This window comes from Megascapheus bottae, chromosome 32 (assembly GCF_031878675.1).
Source record: "Megascapheus bottae isolate mThoBot1 chromosome 32, mThoBot2.hap1, whole genome shotgun sequence".
In the NCBI taxonomy this organism is placed as follows: Eukaryota; Metazoa; Chordata; class Mammalia; order Rodentia; family Geomyidae; genus Megascapheus; species Megascapheus bottae.
Window position 1 is genome coordinate 306,347 of NC_143540.1, and position 15,423 is coordinate 321,769.

Genomic DNA, 15,423 nt, shown 5'->3' on the forward strand with positions numbered 1-15,423 from the left:
TTAGCGAACAGAAGCAAAGCTTTGAGAGGTTGCTGTGCCTAGTGGGAAAATGCTCGACCCTGGAAGTCCAAGAGGTTGGCTGGATGGAGAACCGGTTGCTGCAAAGACATAGCCTTGCTCAAGATACCTGTCCAATCAGGGTGGATTCTAGAGGCACCAGGAGTCTATTTTAACTACAGAGATTGTCTGAGTGACCCAAACATCCATTGTCACAGAACTGGAACTCCTTTATTAAAACATTCAATGAGCATCTCTAGAATGTACCAATGTGCGTATGCATGTGTCAGGGCTTGAACCCACAGCTTCACACTCCTGTCACAGCTCAGGCTCATGCTCTATCACTTGAGCCCTACCTTCAGTCCCTCCCAATAGGCTCTTTAAAACACGCCTTTGTAGCCAGGTGCTGGTGGCTCACACTTGTCATCCTAGCTACTCAGGAGGCTGAGATATGAGGGTTGTGGTTCAAAGCCAGCCTGGGAAGAAGTCCATGAGACTCCCATCTCCAATGAACCACCAAAATAGCTAGAAGTGGAGCGGCGGCTCAAGTGGTAGAGCACTAGCCTTGAGCAGAAAAGCTCAAGGACAGCAGCCAGTCCTGTGTTCAAGACCAAAGACTGTCACAAAGAAAAGGGAAGGGAAAGGCAGGGGAGGGGAGGGGAGGGCAGGGGAGGGGAGGGGAGGGGGAGGTTAGAGAATGGGTATTGGTCCCGGAAAACAAGGTGCTTGCAGTGTCCTGTGGTCTCCAGAACGGCTGTCGCCAAGCATGACCCTCGTCATTCTTTTTTCCTGAATTCCACACAAAATTCATCTGCAACTGACCAGAAGCTACTGCTGATCCTGGAACCAACCCTGTGCATCTGGATCTGCTGTGGTGAGGAAGGTGCTCAGAGAAGACAGACAGCAGCACGGGTCCTGCCACGGGGAGCCCGGCACGCGCCTGGAAGCGCTCCTTCAGAAGTGCAGTTTGCAGGCAAGAAGCTAGCGGCAGATCCCAGAGCCCCAGCTTGCTGGCTCCTGGGGCAGGCAGCACACACCTCTGTAAGTCAGGCAGCTGAGGATTTCTAGAAGCCCAGGTCAGTCAGGCTGGGGCCAGGCCTGGAGCCTTCCACTGGAAAGGTCAAAAATAGGAGAAGGGTGGGCTGGGAGTTTGGCCTAGTTGTAGAGCACTTGCCTAGCATGCATGAAGACCCTGGTTCGATTCCTTGGTGCCACATACATAGCAAAAAGCCAGAGGTGGTGCTGTGGCTCAAGTGGTAGAGCTCTAGCCTTGAGAAAGTCCAGGGACAGTGCTCAGGCCCTGAGCCCAAGCCCAGGACTGGCAAAAAAAAAATAGGAGAAGGGAAGCAGGACCTGGCTCTAGGTGTGCAGCGTCCCTCCTGTCCCGCAGTGTCCCCGTAGTGCCCCCCCCATCCCCTCAGCAGGAAATGGAAGCAGCAGTTAGGATACCCGGCAGTTCTCCCTGTGGAGAACCCTACGCAGCCCCTCTGAGCACCCACGGCGTGCCCGGCTCCTCCTCCCTCTTCCCACCGTGACAAGAACACTGTGGTCACTGGAGGGGGGCCAGGGGCTCTGCTGCCCTGAGTGTGGGCACCCCAGGTGGCCTGGTCGCCTGAGCTCTGACCGGCTTCTCCTGAGGCCTCAGGCCCCCACTGGCCCCGGTGTCCTGCCTGGAGTCACTGACTGTACTACACTCACAATTTCTAGCTCTTCCTGCGGCATCCAGACAGCTGAACTCAGCACGTATCAGGACGGGTCGGTCACCTGCACGCGGGGGCCGTGACAGGACGGGTCTGCAGGTGGGGGCCATGTCAGGACGGGTCGGTCACCTGCACGCGGGGGCCGTGACAGGACGGGTCTGCAGGTGGGGGCCGTGTCAGGACGGGTTGGTCACCTGCACGCGAGGGCCGTGTCAGGTCGGGCCCGTCAGCCTGCACAGGACTGAGGCCCAGAACCCCTGACTCAACCTTTCAGGGTTTGCAGTGCTCACCATCAGTGACGGGGAGCTTGAACACTGGTTATTAACTTTAGGCGAAGGTTGATGGCAAATAAAGGCAAAATGTAGCTGTGAGTATTCCATTCTCTAAAATGACCCTTGTCATTTGATCAAGCCATTCTACTCCTGGAGATTAGGCCCACATAAAAGATGAATAAGGTCTCAACAATGTGACACGCCATGCTCATAAACTAGAAGGCCCCCTGTAGTAAAAGTTCAGTTAACTAAAGCACGCTGTTACCTCCAAATCATTCCAGTTCACAGATGGATAATCAGACACGCAGGAGGCGGGGGCAGCCTGTCCAAGCCTCGAGCTGGGGGGCTGGGGGCCCTGGAGCCTGGCAGTTCTGTGTGGAGGCCACAGCCTGCTGAGCTGCCCAGTCTCGCCGGCTCCTCCTGCACCCACCATGGCCACAGCAGGAACAGCATGTCCCTCCCCCCACCACCTGGGGAGCAGGACACCAGCGTGGTTTATTCAACCCAGTAAAGCGCTTTACCAGTGGCTGTCCAGTCTAGGAGCTAAGCTTCTCCTGCTAAGACGTCTACGTAAATCAGGACACATGCAAAGCCAGAAATATCCAAAGTTCATCCTGGTTTTCTTTGCTGCTCCCCTTTCCTGGTTTGGGGTTGCTAAGTAATTTAAATGGCAGAGCTAAAATTTATTTTTTAATATGACTTTCTAAATAGCAAATTGCAGTCTATTTCTCATCAGTACATTATTGGGAGGCAAGGATCATGTAATTTCTTATTTCCTTTTCTACACTATTGGTGCCTAATAAATATTAAATAGTGATAATACCAGTAAAATTTGAAACAATAAAGAGGAAAAAGACCTGCCTTGTTAGGGAGAAGTGATTCGTGGTTAGAGAAAGGACCTTTCAAGAAAGGATTTACAATGAAATACTATATCTGGCACATGCACGGCACAAGAAGACTGTGGTGTGACTATAAGAAGACTGTGGGTGTCACTATAAGAGGTCTGTGGTGTGACTATAAGAAGTCTGTGGTGTGACTAGGTGGTATGCCAAGCATGCACTGAGACCCAGGTTCGATTCCTTTTACCACATACATAGAAAAGAGTGGAAGTGGTGCTGTGGCTCCAGTGGTAGAGCTCTAACCTTGAGAAAGCCCGAGGACAGTGCCCAGGCTCTGAGTTCAAGCCCAGAACTGGAAAAAAATAAATTAACACAATAATACGAAATAAAGCCTCTGCCTTTTTTGAAGTTATCATCTGGCCACATGAGGCCCACCCATCTGACATACGTGACGTCTGACGACTTCAAGGTTAACCAGTGTCTCCCCAGAGCCAGGCCGGTGAGCAGGGAAAGTCAAGGTGGAAGTGGCCGACGCTCTTCAGCCTGCCGATTGCCATCCCCTCAATCCTTTCAGCCCAGAGGAAGAGGGGAAACTTTTGATTCTCCCTGGAACGAATCACAGCAACTGTGACTGTGCACTGAACGCTACCCTACTCTCTGCTCCCTCCTTAGCCCTCCTGTCCAGTCTGCGGGCCGGAGGCAGCAGGTAAGGAATAAGGGCTGTGCTGCGGGCGGGTACCCTGGCTGTGGGTGGGGTACCCTCCCCTGGCTTGGCAACACAGCTCTGCCCAGCACAAACACTGCCATGCTCTCCCGCCTGGGGCCACCCACCGGTGGCCATCTCAATGCGTCCTCAGATAAGACACTGAAATTCTCTCCTTACAGCCTGTGTCTTAGATTACACACTCGGGGCACCTGTTCAACGGCAGAAGGACACACCTCTGATGAAAGTTTAATCACGGCCTGACAGCCGGGGCGTTCAGTGAGCCCAGCGCAGCCGCTGCTGGCCTGAGCTCCCACCGGCCAAAACGGGGCTCCGTGCCCTGCTTGAGGGCTTGTGCAGCTGCCTGGCGACTCAGCCAGACCTTGTTCTCCTCTGAACAACTTCCAGTTGATCCTTCAAATGGACATGGCAGTCTCCCCACCCGGGCCAGGGGAGACAGCCAGGAAACTTTTACTTCTGGACAAATGGAGAGAAATCTTCGCTTACCCCAGGTGAGGCCCCCAGGGCCCTGTGCACCTCATTTTTCAGAAATGCGGGTGGATGCGCTGGCGACACGAGAAACTCCCTACTCCGGGTGCTCATTTCCAAAGCCTCCCTGCACCTGTTGGCGGGCAGTGATCTCCAGCAAGGCTGGTGGGGGGGGCGGGGGTGGACATGGAGTTCAGACGAGTGAACCACTGACTTGACGTGCTCTCTCCCCTTACAGGCTGGAGACCCGTCACACAACGCTTCAGGTAACTACTTTCTCAAAGCCACTGTGTTTTCGGCCAGCTGCTTCTTCAAACGATGACGTTAGCAGCAGCATCTGCATTTATTCCGTGCACATAATGCCACTCAGGCAGTGGCATTTAACGTGTGAAAACGTGAAACTGGAAAGACTTGCCTTATAAATTTGTCTTACTGCATAGAAGAGACACTTCACCATCAAGAGCACCATATGGTTATTATTTAAGAAAAATGTGCCGTAATATTAGACTCTAGAGTTCCTCTAGCTGTAAAAAAAAGTTTTTTTCACAAGATTCTGTGACAACCAAGTGTTCAGTGTCCCAGAAGAAAGGCAGGTTTCTCATCTTTATTGGCTTCTTTAATATTTAACAGTAAGGGGAAAATGGTGGAATTCAGGTATCAAAGAAGTGCCTTCCATTTTTTTAAACCATGAAATATCAAAGATATTTGTGCCTCGTGACCTGAGAAGTCAGAGGTCGTGGGTGTTGTATTTCAGGTAGGACCTCGGGTCTCAGAACATATGATTGGGTGAATGAACATCAATATTCTCACTCCAATGCTAACACACCTTGCTCCTACTGCCTGCAATCAAAAAGCCTGATTTCAGTAAAAACCCCTCACCATCACCTCCATCAGAATCCGAGATGGCGGCTCTCTGCCCCTCCTGCACACACCGATGGAGACAGGAGAACATCCAGAGGAGAAAAGCTCGAAGGGGAGGAGCAAACAAAGTCCCGTGATGATTTCCGTGGGAGGGAAAAGTCCACAGGCAGACTTTCCTCCTTAGCCGGGCGGCGGCTCACGCCTGTAACCCTAGCTGCCCAGGAGGCAGAGACCTGAGGATCAAGGGGCACAAAAGGACCAGAGACTCTTGTCTCCAACTAACCACTAGAAAACCAGAAGTGGGGCTGAGGCTCAAGGGGTAGGGCGGTGGCCTTGAGCTGAAGAGCTCAGGGTCAGCGCCCAGGCCCAGAGTTCAAATCCCACAACCAGGGGCAAAAACAAAAAGATTTCACCCCGTGATTTACAAGATGCATCTCCGCCGGCTGGCTGGGGCTCCTGTGGTGAGATAAGGAAGGCCTTATTGTTCTCTGTCTTCTGCCACGGAGGATGGTTTGTTTCTTCCATGGCCTTGGAACAGAGGTTAGGGAAAGTGGGAGAAGAGTTGCTAACTTATGCAAAAATGATGCAAGAATGGGTCGCAGTGGTGGTGGGTTTTTCAAAGGTGAAAGTTATTCCTAGCTCCTGGGGGAGCAGGAGTCAGAATCAAAGGGAGCGACCCTGCTGTGCCCACTGGCACCTACCACATGCGAGGCAAAGATCTGAGGCCGGCCATTGATGAGACGCTTTCTCAAAACAGAGTGTGACATCTACAGTCCCCTCTCTGTGCCACCTCCGGGTAAGGTGCTGAGAACACTGGGGGCGGGGGCTCTTTACCCAGGACCATGACGGCGACCCTGAGCCCACCAGTGACAGGGAAGACGGGCCAGGACTCCCTCAGTTCCCAGGAGAAGGACGCCTGTCATCCAGCACCCTGGGCCCTGTTCCCACCCCCGCCATCGTCCCTGCAAACCCGGGCGGCATTCCCATCTCCCCGGCGACTGCCATGGTGAGCTCAGCTCCTCAGATAAACACGGAGGGCAGGTAAGCTCCGCGGTCTCACGCCTGAAGACGGAGAATGCGCGCAGCGTGGCTTCTTCACGGAATTGTCTAGGAGCGTGCTGATGGGGTCTGCGCATCTCTCAGTAGGCATTCACTTCCTCAGCCCAAAGGACACATTGCAGGGGGAATTACACCCCGGCCAACACTTTTTAGGTACAACTTTTTAGGTCGGACCGTGGTAGGTCCTCTGGGATGGGAGGTCCGGCAGGATGGGAGGTATTGTGTGACACAAGGGACACTATGGAGTAACTGATGAGAAGTACTGACGGAAGGATGGGAGGTACCCAGTGACGGGAGGTACTGTAGGGGGAGGTACTGTAGGTGGAGGTACTGTAGGTGGAGGTACTGTAGGGTGGAGGTACTGTAGGTGGAGGTACTGTAGGTGGAGGTACTGTAGGTGGAGGTACTGTAGGTAGAGATACTGTAGGTGGAGGTACTGTAGGTGGAGGTACTGTAGGTAGAGATACTGTAGGTGGAGGTACTGTAGGTGGAGGTACTGTAGGGTGGAGGTACTGTAGGTGGAGGTACTATAGGTGGAGGTACTGCAGGGGGGAGGTACTGTAGGGTGGAGGTACTGTAGGTGGAGGTACTGTAGGTGGAGATACTGTAGGTGGAGGTACTGTAGGGGGAGGTACTGTAGGGGGGAGCAACTGTAGGGGGAGGTACTGTAGGGTGGAGGTACTGTAGGGTGGAGGTACTGTAGGGTGGAGGTACTGTAGGTGGAGGTACTGTAGGTGAGGTACTGTAGGGGGGAGGTACTGTAGGGTGGAGGTACTGTAGGGTGGAGGTACTGTAGGGTGGAGGTACTGTAGGTGGAGGTACTGTAGGGTGGAGGTACTGTAGATGGAGGTACTGTAGGTGAGGTACTGTAGGGGGGAGGTACTGTAGGGTGGAGGTACTGTAGGGTGGAGGTACTATAGGTGGAGGTACTGTAGGTGGAGGTACTGTAGGGGGGAGGTACTGTAGGGTGGAGGTACTGTAGGGTGGAGGTACTGTAGGGTGGAGGTACTGTAGGGTGGAGGTACTGTAGGTGGAGGTACTGTAGGTGGAGGTACTGTAGGGTGGAGGTACTGTAGGGGGGAGGTACTGTAGGTGGAGGTACTGTAGGGTGGAGGTACTGTAGGTGGAGGTACTGTACGGGGAGGTACTGTAGGGTGGAGGTACTGTAGGGTGGAGGTACTGTAGGTGGAGGTACTGTAGATGGAGGTACTGTAGGTGAGGTACTGTAGGGGGGAGGTACTGTAGGGTGGAGGTACTGTAGGGTGGAGGTACTGTAGGGTGGAGGTACTATAGGTGGAGGTACTGTAGGTGGAGGTACTGTAGGTGGAGGTAGTGTAGGGGGGAGGTACTGTAGGTGGAGGTACTGTAGGGGGAGGTACTATAGGGTGGAGGTACTGTAGGTGGAGGTACTGTAGGGTGGAGGTACTGTAGGTGGAGGTACTGTAGGATGGAGGTACTGTAGGGTGGAGGTACTGTAGGTGGAGGTACTGTAGGTGGAGGTACTGTAGGGTGGAGGTACTGTAGGTAGAGGTACTGTAGGGGGGAGGTACTGTAGGTGGAGGTACTGTAGGGTGGAGGTACTGTAGGTAGAGGTACTGTAGGGTGGAGGTACTGTAGGTGGAGGTACTGTAGGGGGGAGGTACTGTAGGGTGGAGGTACTGTAGGGTGGAGGTACTGTAGGTGGAGGTACTGTAGGGGGGAGGTACTGTAGGTGGAGGTACTGTAGGTGGAGGTAGTGTAGGGGGGAGGTACTGTAGGGGGGAGGTACTGTAGGGTGGAGGTACTGTAGGTGGAGGTACTGTAGGGGGAGGTACTGTAGGGTGGAGGTACTGTAGGTGGAGGTACTGTAGGTAGAGGTACTGCAAGGTGGAGGTACTGTAGGTAGAGGTACTGTAGGTGGAGGTACTGTAGGTGGAGGTACTGTAGGGTGGAGGTACTGTAGGTGGAGGTACTGTAGGGGGGAGGTACTGTAGGTGGAGGTACTGTAGGTGGAGGTAGTGTAGGGGGGAGGTACTGTAGGGTGGAGGTACTGTAGGTGGAGGTACTGTAGGTGGAGGTACTGTAGGGGGAGGTAGTGTAGGGGGGAGGTACTGTAGGTGGAGGTACTGTAGGGGGAGGTACTGTAGGGTGGAGGTACTGTAGGTGGAGGTACTGTAGGGGGGAGGTACTGTAGGTGGAGGTACTGTAGGGTGGAGGTACTGTAGGTAGAGGTACTGTAGGTGGAGGTACTGTAGGTGGAGGTACTGTAGGGTGGAGGTACTGTAGGGGGGAGGTACTGTAGGTGGAGGTAGTGTAGGGGGGAGGTACTGTAGGGGGGAGGTACTGTAGGGTGGAGGTACTGTAGGGTGGAGGTACTATAGGTGGAGGTACTGTAGGTGGAGGTACTGTAGGGGGGAGGTACTGTAGGGTGGAGGTACTGTAGGGTGGAGGTACTGTAGGGTGGAGGTACTATAGGTGGAGGTACTGTAGGTGGAGGTACTGTAGGTGGAGGTACTGTAGGGTGGAGGTACTGTAGGGGGGAGGTACTGTAGGTGGAGGTACTGTAGGGTGGAGGTACTGTAGGTGGAGGTACTGTACGGGGAGGTACTGTAGGGTGGAGGTACTGTAGGGTGGAGGTACTGTAGGTGGAGGTACTGTAGATGGAGGTACTGTAGGTGAGGTACTGTAGGGGGGAGGTACTGTAGGGTGGAGGTACTGTAGGGTGGAGGTACTGTAGGGTGGAGGTACTATAGGTGGAGGTACTGTAGGTGGAGGTACTGTAGGTGGAGGTAGTGTAGGGGGGAGGTACTGTAGGTGGAGGTACTGTAGGGGGAGGTACTATAGGGTGGAGGTACTGTAGGTGGAGGTACTGTAGGGTGGAGGTACTGTAGGTGGAGGTACTGTAGGATGGAGGTACTGTAGGGTGGAGGTACTGTAGGTGGAGGTACTGTAGGTGGAGGTACTGTAGGGTGGAGGTACTGTAGGTAGAGGTACTGTAGGGGGGAGGTACTGTAGGTGGAGGTACTGTAGGGTGGAGGTACTGTAGGTAGAGGTACTGTAGGGTGGAGGTACTGTAGGTGGAGGTACTGTAGGGGGGAGGTACTGTAGGGTGGAGGTACTGTAGGGTGGAGGTACTGTAGGTGGAGGTACTGTAGGGGGGAGGTACTGTAGGTGGAGGTACTGTAGGTGGAGGTAGTGTAGGGGGGAGGTACTGTAGGGGGGAGGTACTGTAGGGTGGAGGTACTGTAGGTGGAGGTACTGTAGGGGGAGGTACTGTAGGGTGGAGGTACTGTAGGTGGAGGTACTGTAGGTAGAGGTACTGCAAGGTGGAGGTACTGTAGGTAGAGGTACTGTAGGTGGAGGTACTGTAGGTGGAGGTACTGTAGGGTGGAGGTACTGTAGGTGGAGGTACTGTAGGGGGGAGGTACTGTAGGTGGAGGTACTGTAGGTGGAGGTAGTGTAGGGGGGAGGTACTGTAGGGTGGAGGTACTGTAGGTGGAGGTACTGTAGGTGGAGGTACTGTAGGGGGAGGTAGTGTAGGGGGGAGGTACTGTAGGTGGAGGTACTGTAGGGGGAGGTACTGTAGGGTGGAGGTACTGTAGGTGGAGGTACTGTAGGGGGGAGGTACTGTAGGTGGAGGTACTGTAGGGTGGAGGTACTGTAGGTAGAGGTACTGTAGGTGGAGGTACTGTAGGTGGAGGTACTGTAGGGTGGAGGTACTGTAGGGGGGAGGTACTGTAGGTGGAGGTAGTGTAGGGGGGAGGTACTGTAGGGTGGAGGTACTGTAGGGTGGAGGTACTGTAGGTGGAGGTACTGTAGGGGGAGGTACTGTAGGTGGAGGTACTTTGGGTGGAGGTACTGTAGGTGGAGGTACTGTAGGTGGAGGTACTGTAGGGTGGAGGTACTGTAGGGTGGAGGTACTGTAGGTGGAGGTACTGTAGGTAGAGGTAGTGTAGGGGGAGGTACTGTAGGGTGGAGGTACTGTAGGTGGAGGTACTGTAGGGGGAGGTACTGTAGGGTGGAGGTACTGTAGGGTGGAGGTACTGTAGGGTGGAGGTACTGTAGGATGGAGGTACTGTAGGGTGGAGGTACTGTAGGGTGGAGGTACTGTAGGGTGGAGGTACTGTAGGTGGAGGTACTGTAGGGTGGAGGTACTGTAGGTGGAGGTACTGTAGGGGGAGGTACTGTAGGGTGGAGGTACTGTAGGTGGAGGTACTGTAGGTGGAGGTACTGTAGGGTGGAGGTACTGTAGGGTGGAGGTACGGTAGGTGGAGGTACTGTAGGGGGGAGGTACTGTAGGGTGGAGGTACTGTAGGTGGAGGTACTGTAGGTGGAGGTACTATAGGGGGGAGGTACTGCAGGGTGGAGGTATTGTAGGTGGAGGTACTGTAGATGGAGGTACGGTAGGTGGAGGTACTGTAGATGGAGGTACGGTAGGTGGAGGTACTGTAGGTGGAGGTACTGTAGGTGGAGGTACTGTAGGGTGGAGGTACTGTAGGTGGAGGTACTGTAGGTGGAGGTACTGTAGGTGGAGGTACTGTAGGTGGAGGTACTGTAGGGGGGAGGTACTGTAGGGGGGAGGTACTGTAGGTGGAGGTACTGTAGGTGGAGGTACTGTAGGGTGGAGGTACTGTAGGTGGAGGTACTGTAGGGTGGAGGTACTGTAGGTGGAGGTACTGTAGGTAGAGGTACTGTAGGGGGGAGGTACTGTAGGGTGAAGGTACTGTAGGTAGAGGTACTGTAGGTGGAGGTACTGTAGGTGGAGGTACGGTAGGTGGAGGTACTGTAGGTGGAGGTAATGTAGGTGGAGGTACTGTAGGGGGGAGGTACTGTAGGTGGAGGTACGGTAGGTGGAGGTACTGTAGGTGGAGGTACGGTAGGTGGAGGTACTGTAGGTGGAGGTAATGTAGGTGGAGGTACTGTAGGGGGGAGGTACTGTAGGTGGAGGTACGGTAGGTGGAGGTACTGTAGGGTGGAGGTACTGTTGGGGGGGAGGTACATTAGCAGGGAGGTTCTGTAGAGTGGAGGTACTGTAAGGTGGGAGGTATCCAGTGGTGGGAGGTACACCTTGGTTGGAAATACCCTGCGTCAGACTTGATAGGAATGTTTTTGTCAGGACTTCAGGAAATCAAACCTAAGAACTTCACTAGTATATGACCCTGGATGCTAGCTGGAGTCGGGTCCATACCAGTGACCTCTAGCTGGAGTCGGGTCCACCCCCGTGACCTCTAGATGGAGTCGGGTCCACAGCCTTGACCTCTAGATGGAGTCGGGTCCACCCCCTGACCTCTAGATGGAGTCGGGTCCACCCCCTGACCTCTAGATGGAGTCGGGTCCACCCCTGACCTCTAGATGGAGTCGGGTCCACCCCCTGACCTCTAGATGGAGTCGGGTCCACCCCCTGACCTCTAGATGGAGTCGGGTCCACCCCCTGACCTCTAGATGGAGTCGGGTCCACCCACCCCCTGACCTCTAGATGGAGTCGGGTCCACCCCCTGACCCCTAGCTGGAGTCGGGTCCACCCCCTGACCTCTAGATGGAGTCAGGTCCACAGCCTTGACCTCTAGATGCAGTCGGGTCCACCCCCTGACCTCTAGATGGAGTCGGGTCCACCCCCTGACCTCTAGATGGAGTCGGGTCCACAGCCTTGACCTCTACATGGAGTCGGGTCCACAGCCTTGACCTCTAGATGGAGTCGGGTCCACCCCCTGACCTCTAGATGGAGTCGGGTCCACCCCCTGACCTCTAGATGGAGTCGGGTCCACCCCCTGACCTATAGATGGAGTCGGGTCCACAGCCTTGACCTCTAGATGGAGTCGGGTCCACCCCCTGACCTCTAGATGGAGTCGGGTCCACCCCCTGACCTCTAGATGGAGTCGGGTCCACCCCCTGACCTCTAGATGGAGTCGGGTCCACCCCAGTGACCTCTAGATGGAGTGGGATTCTTACCTCTAGACGGGACCAAGGCACACCACACTGGTTTCACTGAGAGGGCGACGGGGGACAAAGCCCTCTTTGGCTGAATGGTTCACTTCTCTTTGCAGAAGCTAAGACAGAGCCTTTTCGGGGACACAGCCCAGGTCTTCAGCCATGACTGGATGAGGGCCCAGTTCACGTTTCACCATCCCTCCTCTGACCTAGCGTTCACTTTGGAAGTCACAACGGTTAATAGACTTCTTTTCTTTTTTGGGGGGGGAAGAGGGGTTCATGGGTCTTGAGCTCTTGGCCCGGGCGCTGTCCCAGAGCGTTTCGGCTCAAGGCCACCACCCAACCCTGGAGCCAAGCCCCACTTCTTTTTCTAGACATTAATTGGAGCTAAGAGCCTCAGGTCCTTTTGTGCCTGGGCTGGCTTTGAACCTCGATCCTCAGATCTCAGCCCCCTGAGTCGCTAGGATGACAGGGGTGAGCCACCGTGCCTGGCTCATTTTTCTAGATTTCTAAACAACTAAATTTTCTAAATCTCCAACTCAGTGTCTAAATTCATTATCTGTATTTTTCTTCCCGTCTACACCTGTAGGAATATGTATTTCTTTAAAATCATATTTAGAAGCACATATAAATTCTGGGCACTGGTGGCTGAGATCTGAGGACCACGGTTCAAAGCCTGCCTGGGTAGGAAAGTCTGTGAGACTCTTATCTCCAATTAACTGCCAAAAAGCCAGAAGTGGAGCTGTGGTTCAACTGGTAGAGCGCTAACCTTAAGAGCCAAAGCTCATGCATGCATGAAGCTCTGGGTTCAGTTCCTCAGTACCACATAAACAGAAAAAGCTGGAAGTGGCACTCAGGTGGCAGAGTGTTGGCCTTAAGCAAAAGAAGCTTGGGGACAGTGTCCAGGCCCTGAGTTCAAGCTGTAGGACTAGCAAATATATAAGTATCTACGTAAATATGTTAAGATTTAATGTTAAGGAGTAAGAGACAGCTTAAACCCACCCCCTGTTGTTTGGGTATAGGAATGTCCCGTGCCAGACTCCCCATCTCTCTTCTCCCCAGGCCCCCAGGCAGGGAGAGGACCGCTCCAGCCTGGCTGGCTGTGTCCTCCCACGCCAGCAGCGCAGCGGCAAGCGAGGCTGTCGGGTAGCCAGGAGGATGCAGGCCCTGCGGGAACCTCACTGCAGACTCCACCACAGCCCCCAGGGAGGGCGGCCCAGGCCGGGGTCCAGGGGCAGAGGCGATGTCCACGGCTCCCTGGCCGCACAGCCCCACGGCTGCCCAAAGGCCGGGCGCCGGCCCTCGCGCCTCCCCACCACCTGCCTCACCACCGCCCTCTTCCAGGGAGGAGCCCGGAGCATCCAGATGGCTGTCCAGGGATCGGTCCTCAAGTATCTGCTGTTCACCAGGAGTGGGGACGACGGCAAGACGTGGAGGTGACCTCCAGAGGGGGCTGGGGCTCCAGGGTCTCCCCCCTACCCAAGCCACCTCAGCGGAGCTCAGGATGAGGATGGAGGGTGGAGCTGGGGACCTGCTGGAGGTGGACACAGGGAAGGACCTGGAGGCCTGCCTGGAGTTCAGGACCAGGGTGGAGTTTGTGCTTGGGGTGTGGGTGACTGAAGGACTCACTTGCTGAGGGCCAGGTGCCATCACAGCCAAGATGCTAGGTGACACTCTCACATGGCAGACTGAGGGAAGCCAGCCTCCCCTGTTCCACAGGGGACACAGGGCCTCAGAGCCCATCCTCTCCCCTCCTGTGTGCAGGCTCGGCGCACTGAGCAGGCGGGAGCAGGAACGAGCCCTGACCGCAGCCCTGGCTGACACCCTGTGGGTGGCTGGAGCATCTCAGAGGGCGACCGTCTGCCTGCTCCCTGAGGACACGCGTGTCACCTCCACTCCTGACTGCACTGGGGGTGACGTCACCCAGAGGGTGGGTGCCTGTCCTCCTGAGTCTTCACCCGAGGGTGGTCCCTGTCCTCCTGAGTCTTCACCCGAGGGTGGTCCCTGTCACCTGAGTCTTCACCCGAGGGTGGTGCCTGTCCACCTGAGTCTTCACCCGAGGGTGGTCCCTGTCCTCCTGAGTCTTCACCCGAGGGTGGTCCCTGTCCACCTGAGTCTTCACCCGAGGGTGGTCCCTGTCACCTGAGTCTTCACCCGAGGGTGGTCCCTGTCCTCCTGAGTCTTCACCCGAGGGTGGTCCTGTCCTCCTGAGTCTTCACCCGAGGGTGGTGCCTGTCACCTGAGTCTTCACCCGAGGGTGGTCCCTGTCCTCCTGAGTCTTCATCCGAGGGTGGTGCCTGTCCTCCTGAGTCTTCACCCGAGGGTGGTCCTGTCCTCCTGAGTCTTCACCCGAGGGTGGTCCCTGTCCTCCTGAGTCTTCACCCGAGGGTGGGTGCCTGTCCTCCTGAGTCTTCACCCGAGGGTGGTCCTGTCCTCCTGAGTCTTCACCCGAGGGTGGTCCCTGTCACCTGAGTCTTCACCCGAGGGTGGTCCCTGTCACCTGAGTCTTCACCCGAGGGTGGTCCCTGTCCTCCTGAGTCTTCACCCGAGGGTGGTCCTGTCCTCCTGAGTCTTCACCCGAGGGTGGTCCCTGTCCTCCTGAGTCTTCACCCGAGGGTGGTCCCTGTCCTCCTGAGTCTTCACCCGAGGGTGGTCCCTGTCCACCTGAGTCTTCACCCGAGGGTGGTCCCTGTCACCTGAGTCTTCACCCGAGGGTGGTCCCTGTCCACCTGAGTCTTCACCCGAGGGTGGTCCTGTCCTCCTGAGTCTTCACCCGAGGGTGGTCCTGTCCTCCTGAGTCTTCACCCGAGGGTGGTCCTGTCCTCCTGAGTCTTCACCCGAGGGTGGTCCCTGTCCTCCTGAGTCTTCACCCGAGGGTGGTCCCTGTCCTCCTGAGTCTTCACCCGAGGGTGGTCCCTGTCCTCCTGAGTCTTCACCCGAGGGTGGTCCCTGTCCTCCTGAGTCTTCACCCGAGGGTGGTCCCTGTCCTCCTGAGTCTTCACCCGAGGGTGGTCCCTGTCCACCTGAGTCTTCACCCGAGGGTGGTCCCTGTCCTCCTGAGTCTTCACCCGAGGGTGGCGCCTGTCCTCCTGAGTCTTCACCCGAGGGTGGCGCCTGTCCTCCTGAGTCTTCACCCGAGGGTGGCGCCTGTCCTCCTGAGTCTTCACCCGAGGGTGGTCCCTGTCCTCCTGAGTCTTCACCCGAGGGTGGTCCCTGTCCTCCTGAGTCTTCACCCGAGGGTGGTCCCTGTCCTCCTGAGTCTTCACCCGAGGGTGGTCCTGTCCTCCTGAGTCTTCACCCGAGGGTGGTCCTGTCCTCCTGAGTCTTCACCCGAGGGTGGTCCTGTCCTCCTGAGTCTTCACCCGAGGGTGGTCCTGTCCTCCTGAGTCTTCACCCGAGGGTGGTCCTGTCCTCCTGAGTCTTCACCCGAGGGTGGTCCCTGTCACCTGAGTCTTCACCCGAGGGTGGTCCCTGTCACCTGAGTCTTCACCCGAGGGTGGTCCCTGTCCTCCTGAGTCTTCACCCGAGGGTGGTCCTGTCCTCCTGAGTCTTCACCCGAGGGTGGTCCCTGTCCTCCTGAGTCTTCACCCGAGGGT

At 55.8% G+C, this 15,423-nt stretch overlaps 1 protein-coding gene across 1 annotated transcript in view; it reads left to right on the forward strand.

The window, feature by feature from the left end:
• The first annotated feature begins 3,232 nt into the window (after positions 1-3,232).
• Mindy4b (MINDY family member 4B) overlaps positions 3,233-15,423 on the forward strand; it is a 28,471-nt gene continuing 16,280 nt past the window's right edge. The window contains exons 1-5 of the mRNA XM_090323170.1: positions 3,233-3,307; positions 5,700-5,867; positions 11,944-12,063; positions 13,172-13,263; positions 13,592-13,757. Of these exons, the coding sequence (XP_090179296.1) occupies positions 3,233-3,307; positions 5,700-5,867; positions 11,944-12,063; positions 13,172-13,263; positions 13,592-13,757 (621 nt within the window). The remainder of the gene's footprint in view (positions 3,308-5,699; positions 5,868-11,943; positions 12,064-13,171; positions 13,264-13,591; positions 13,758-15,423) is intronic.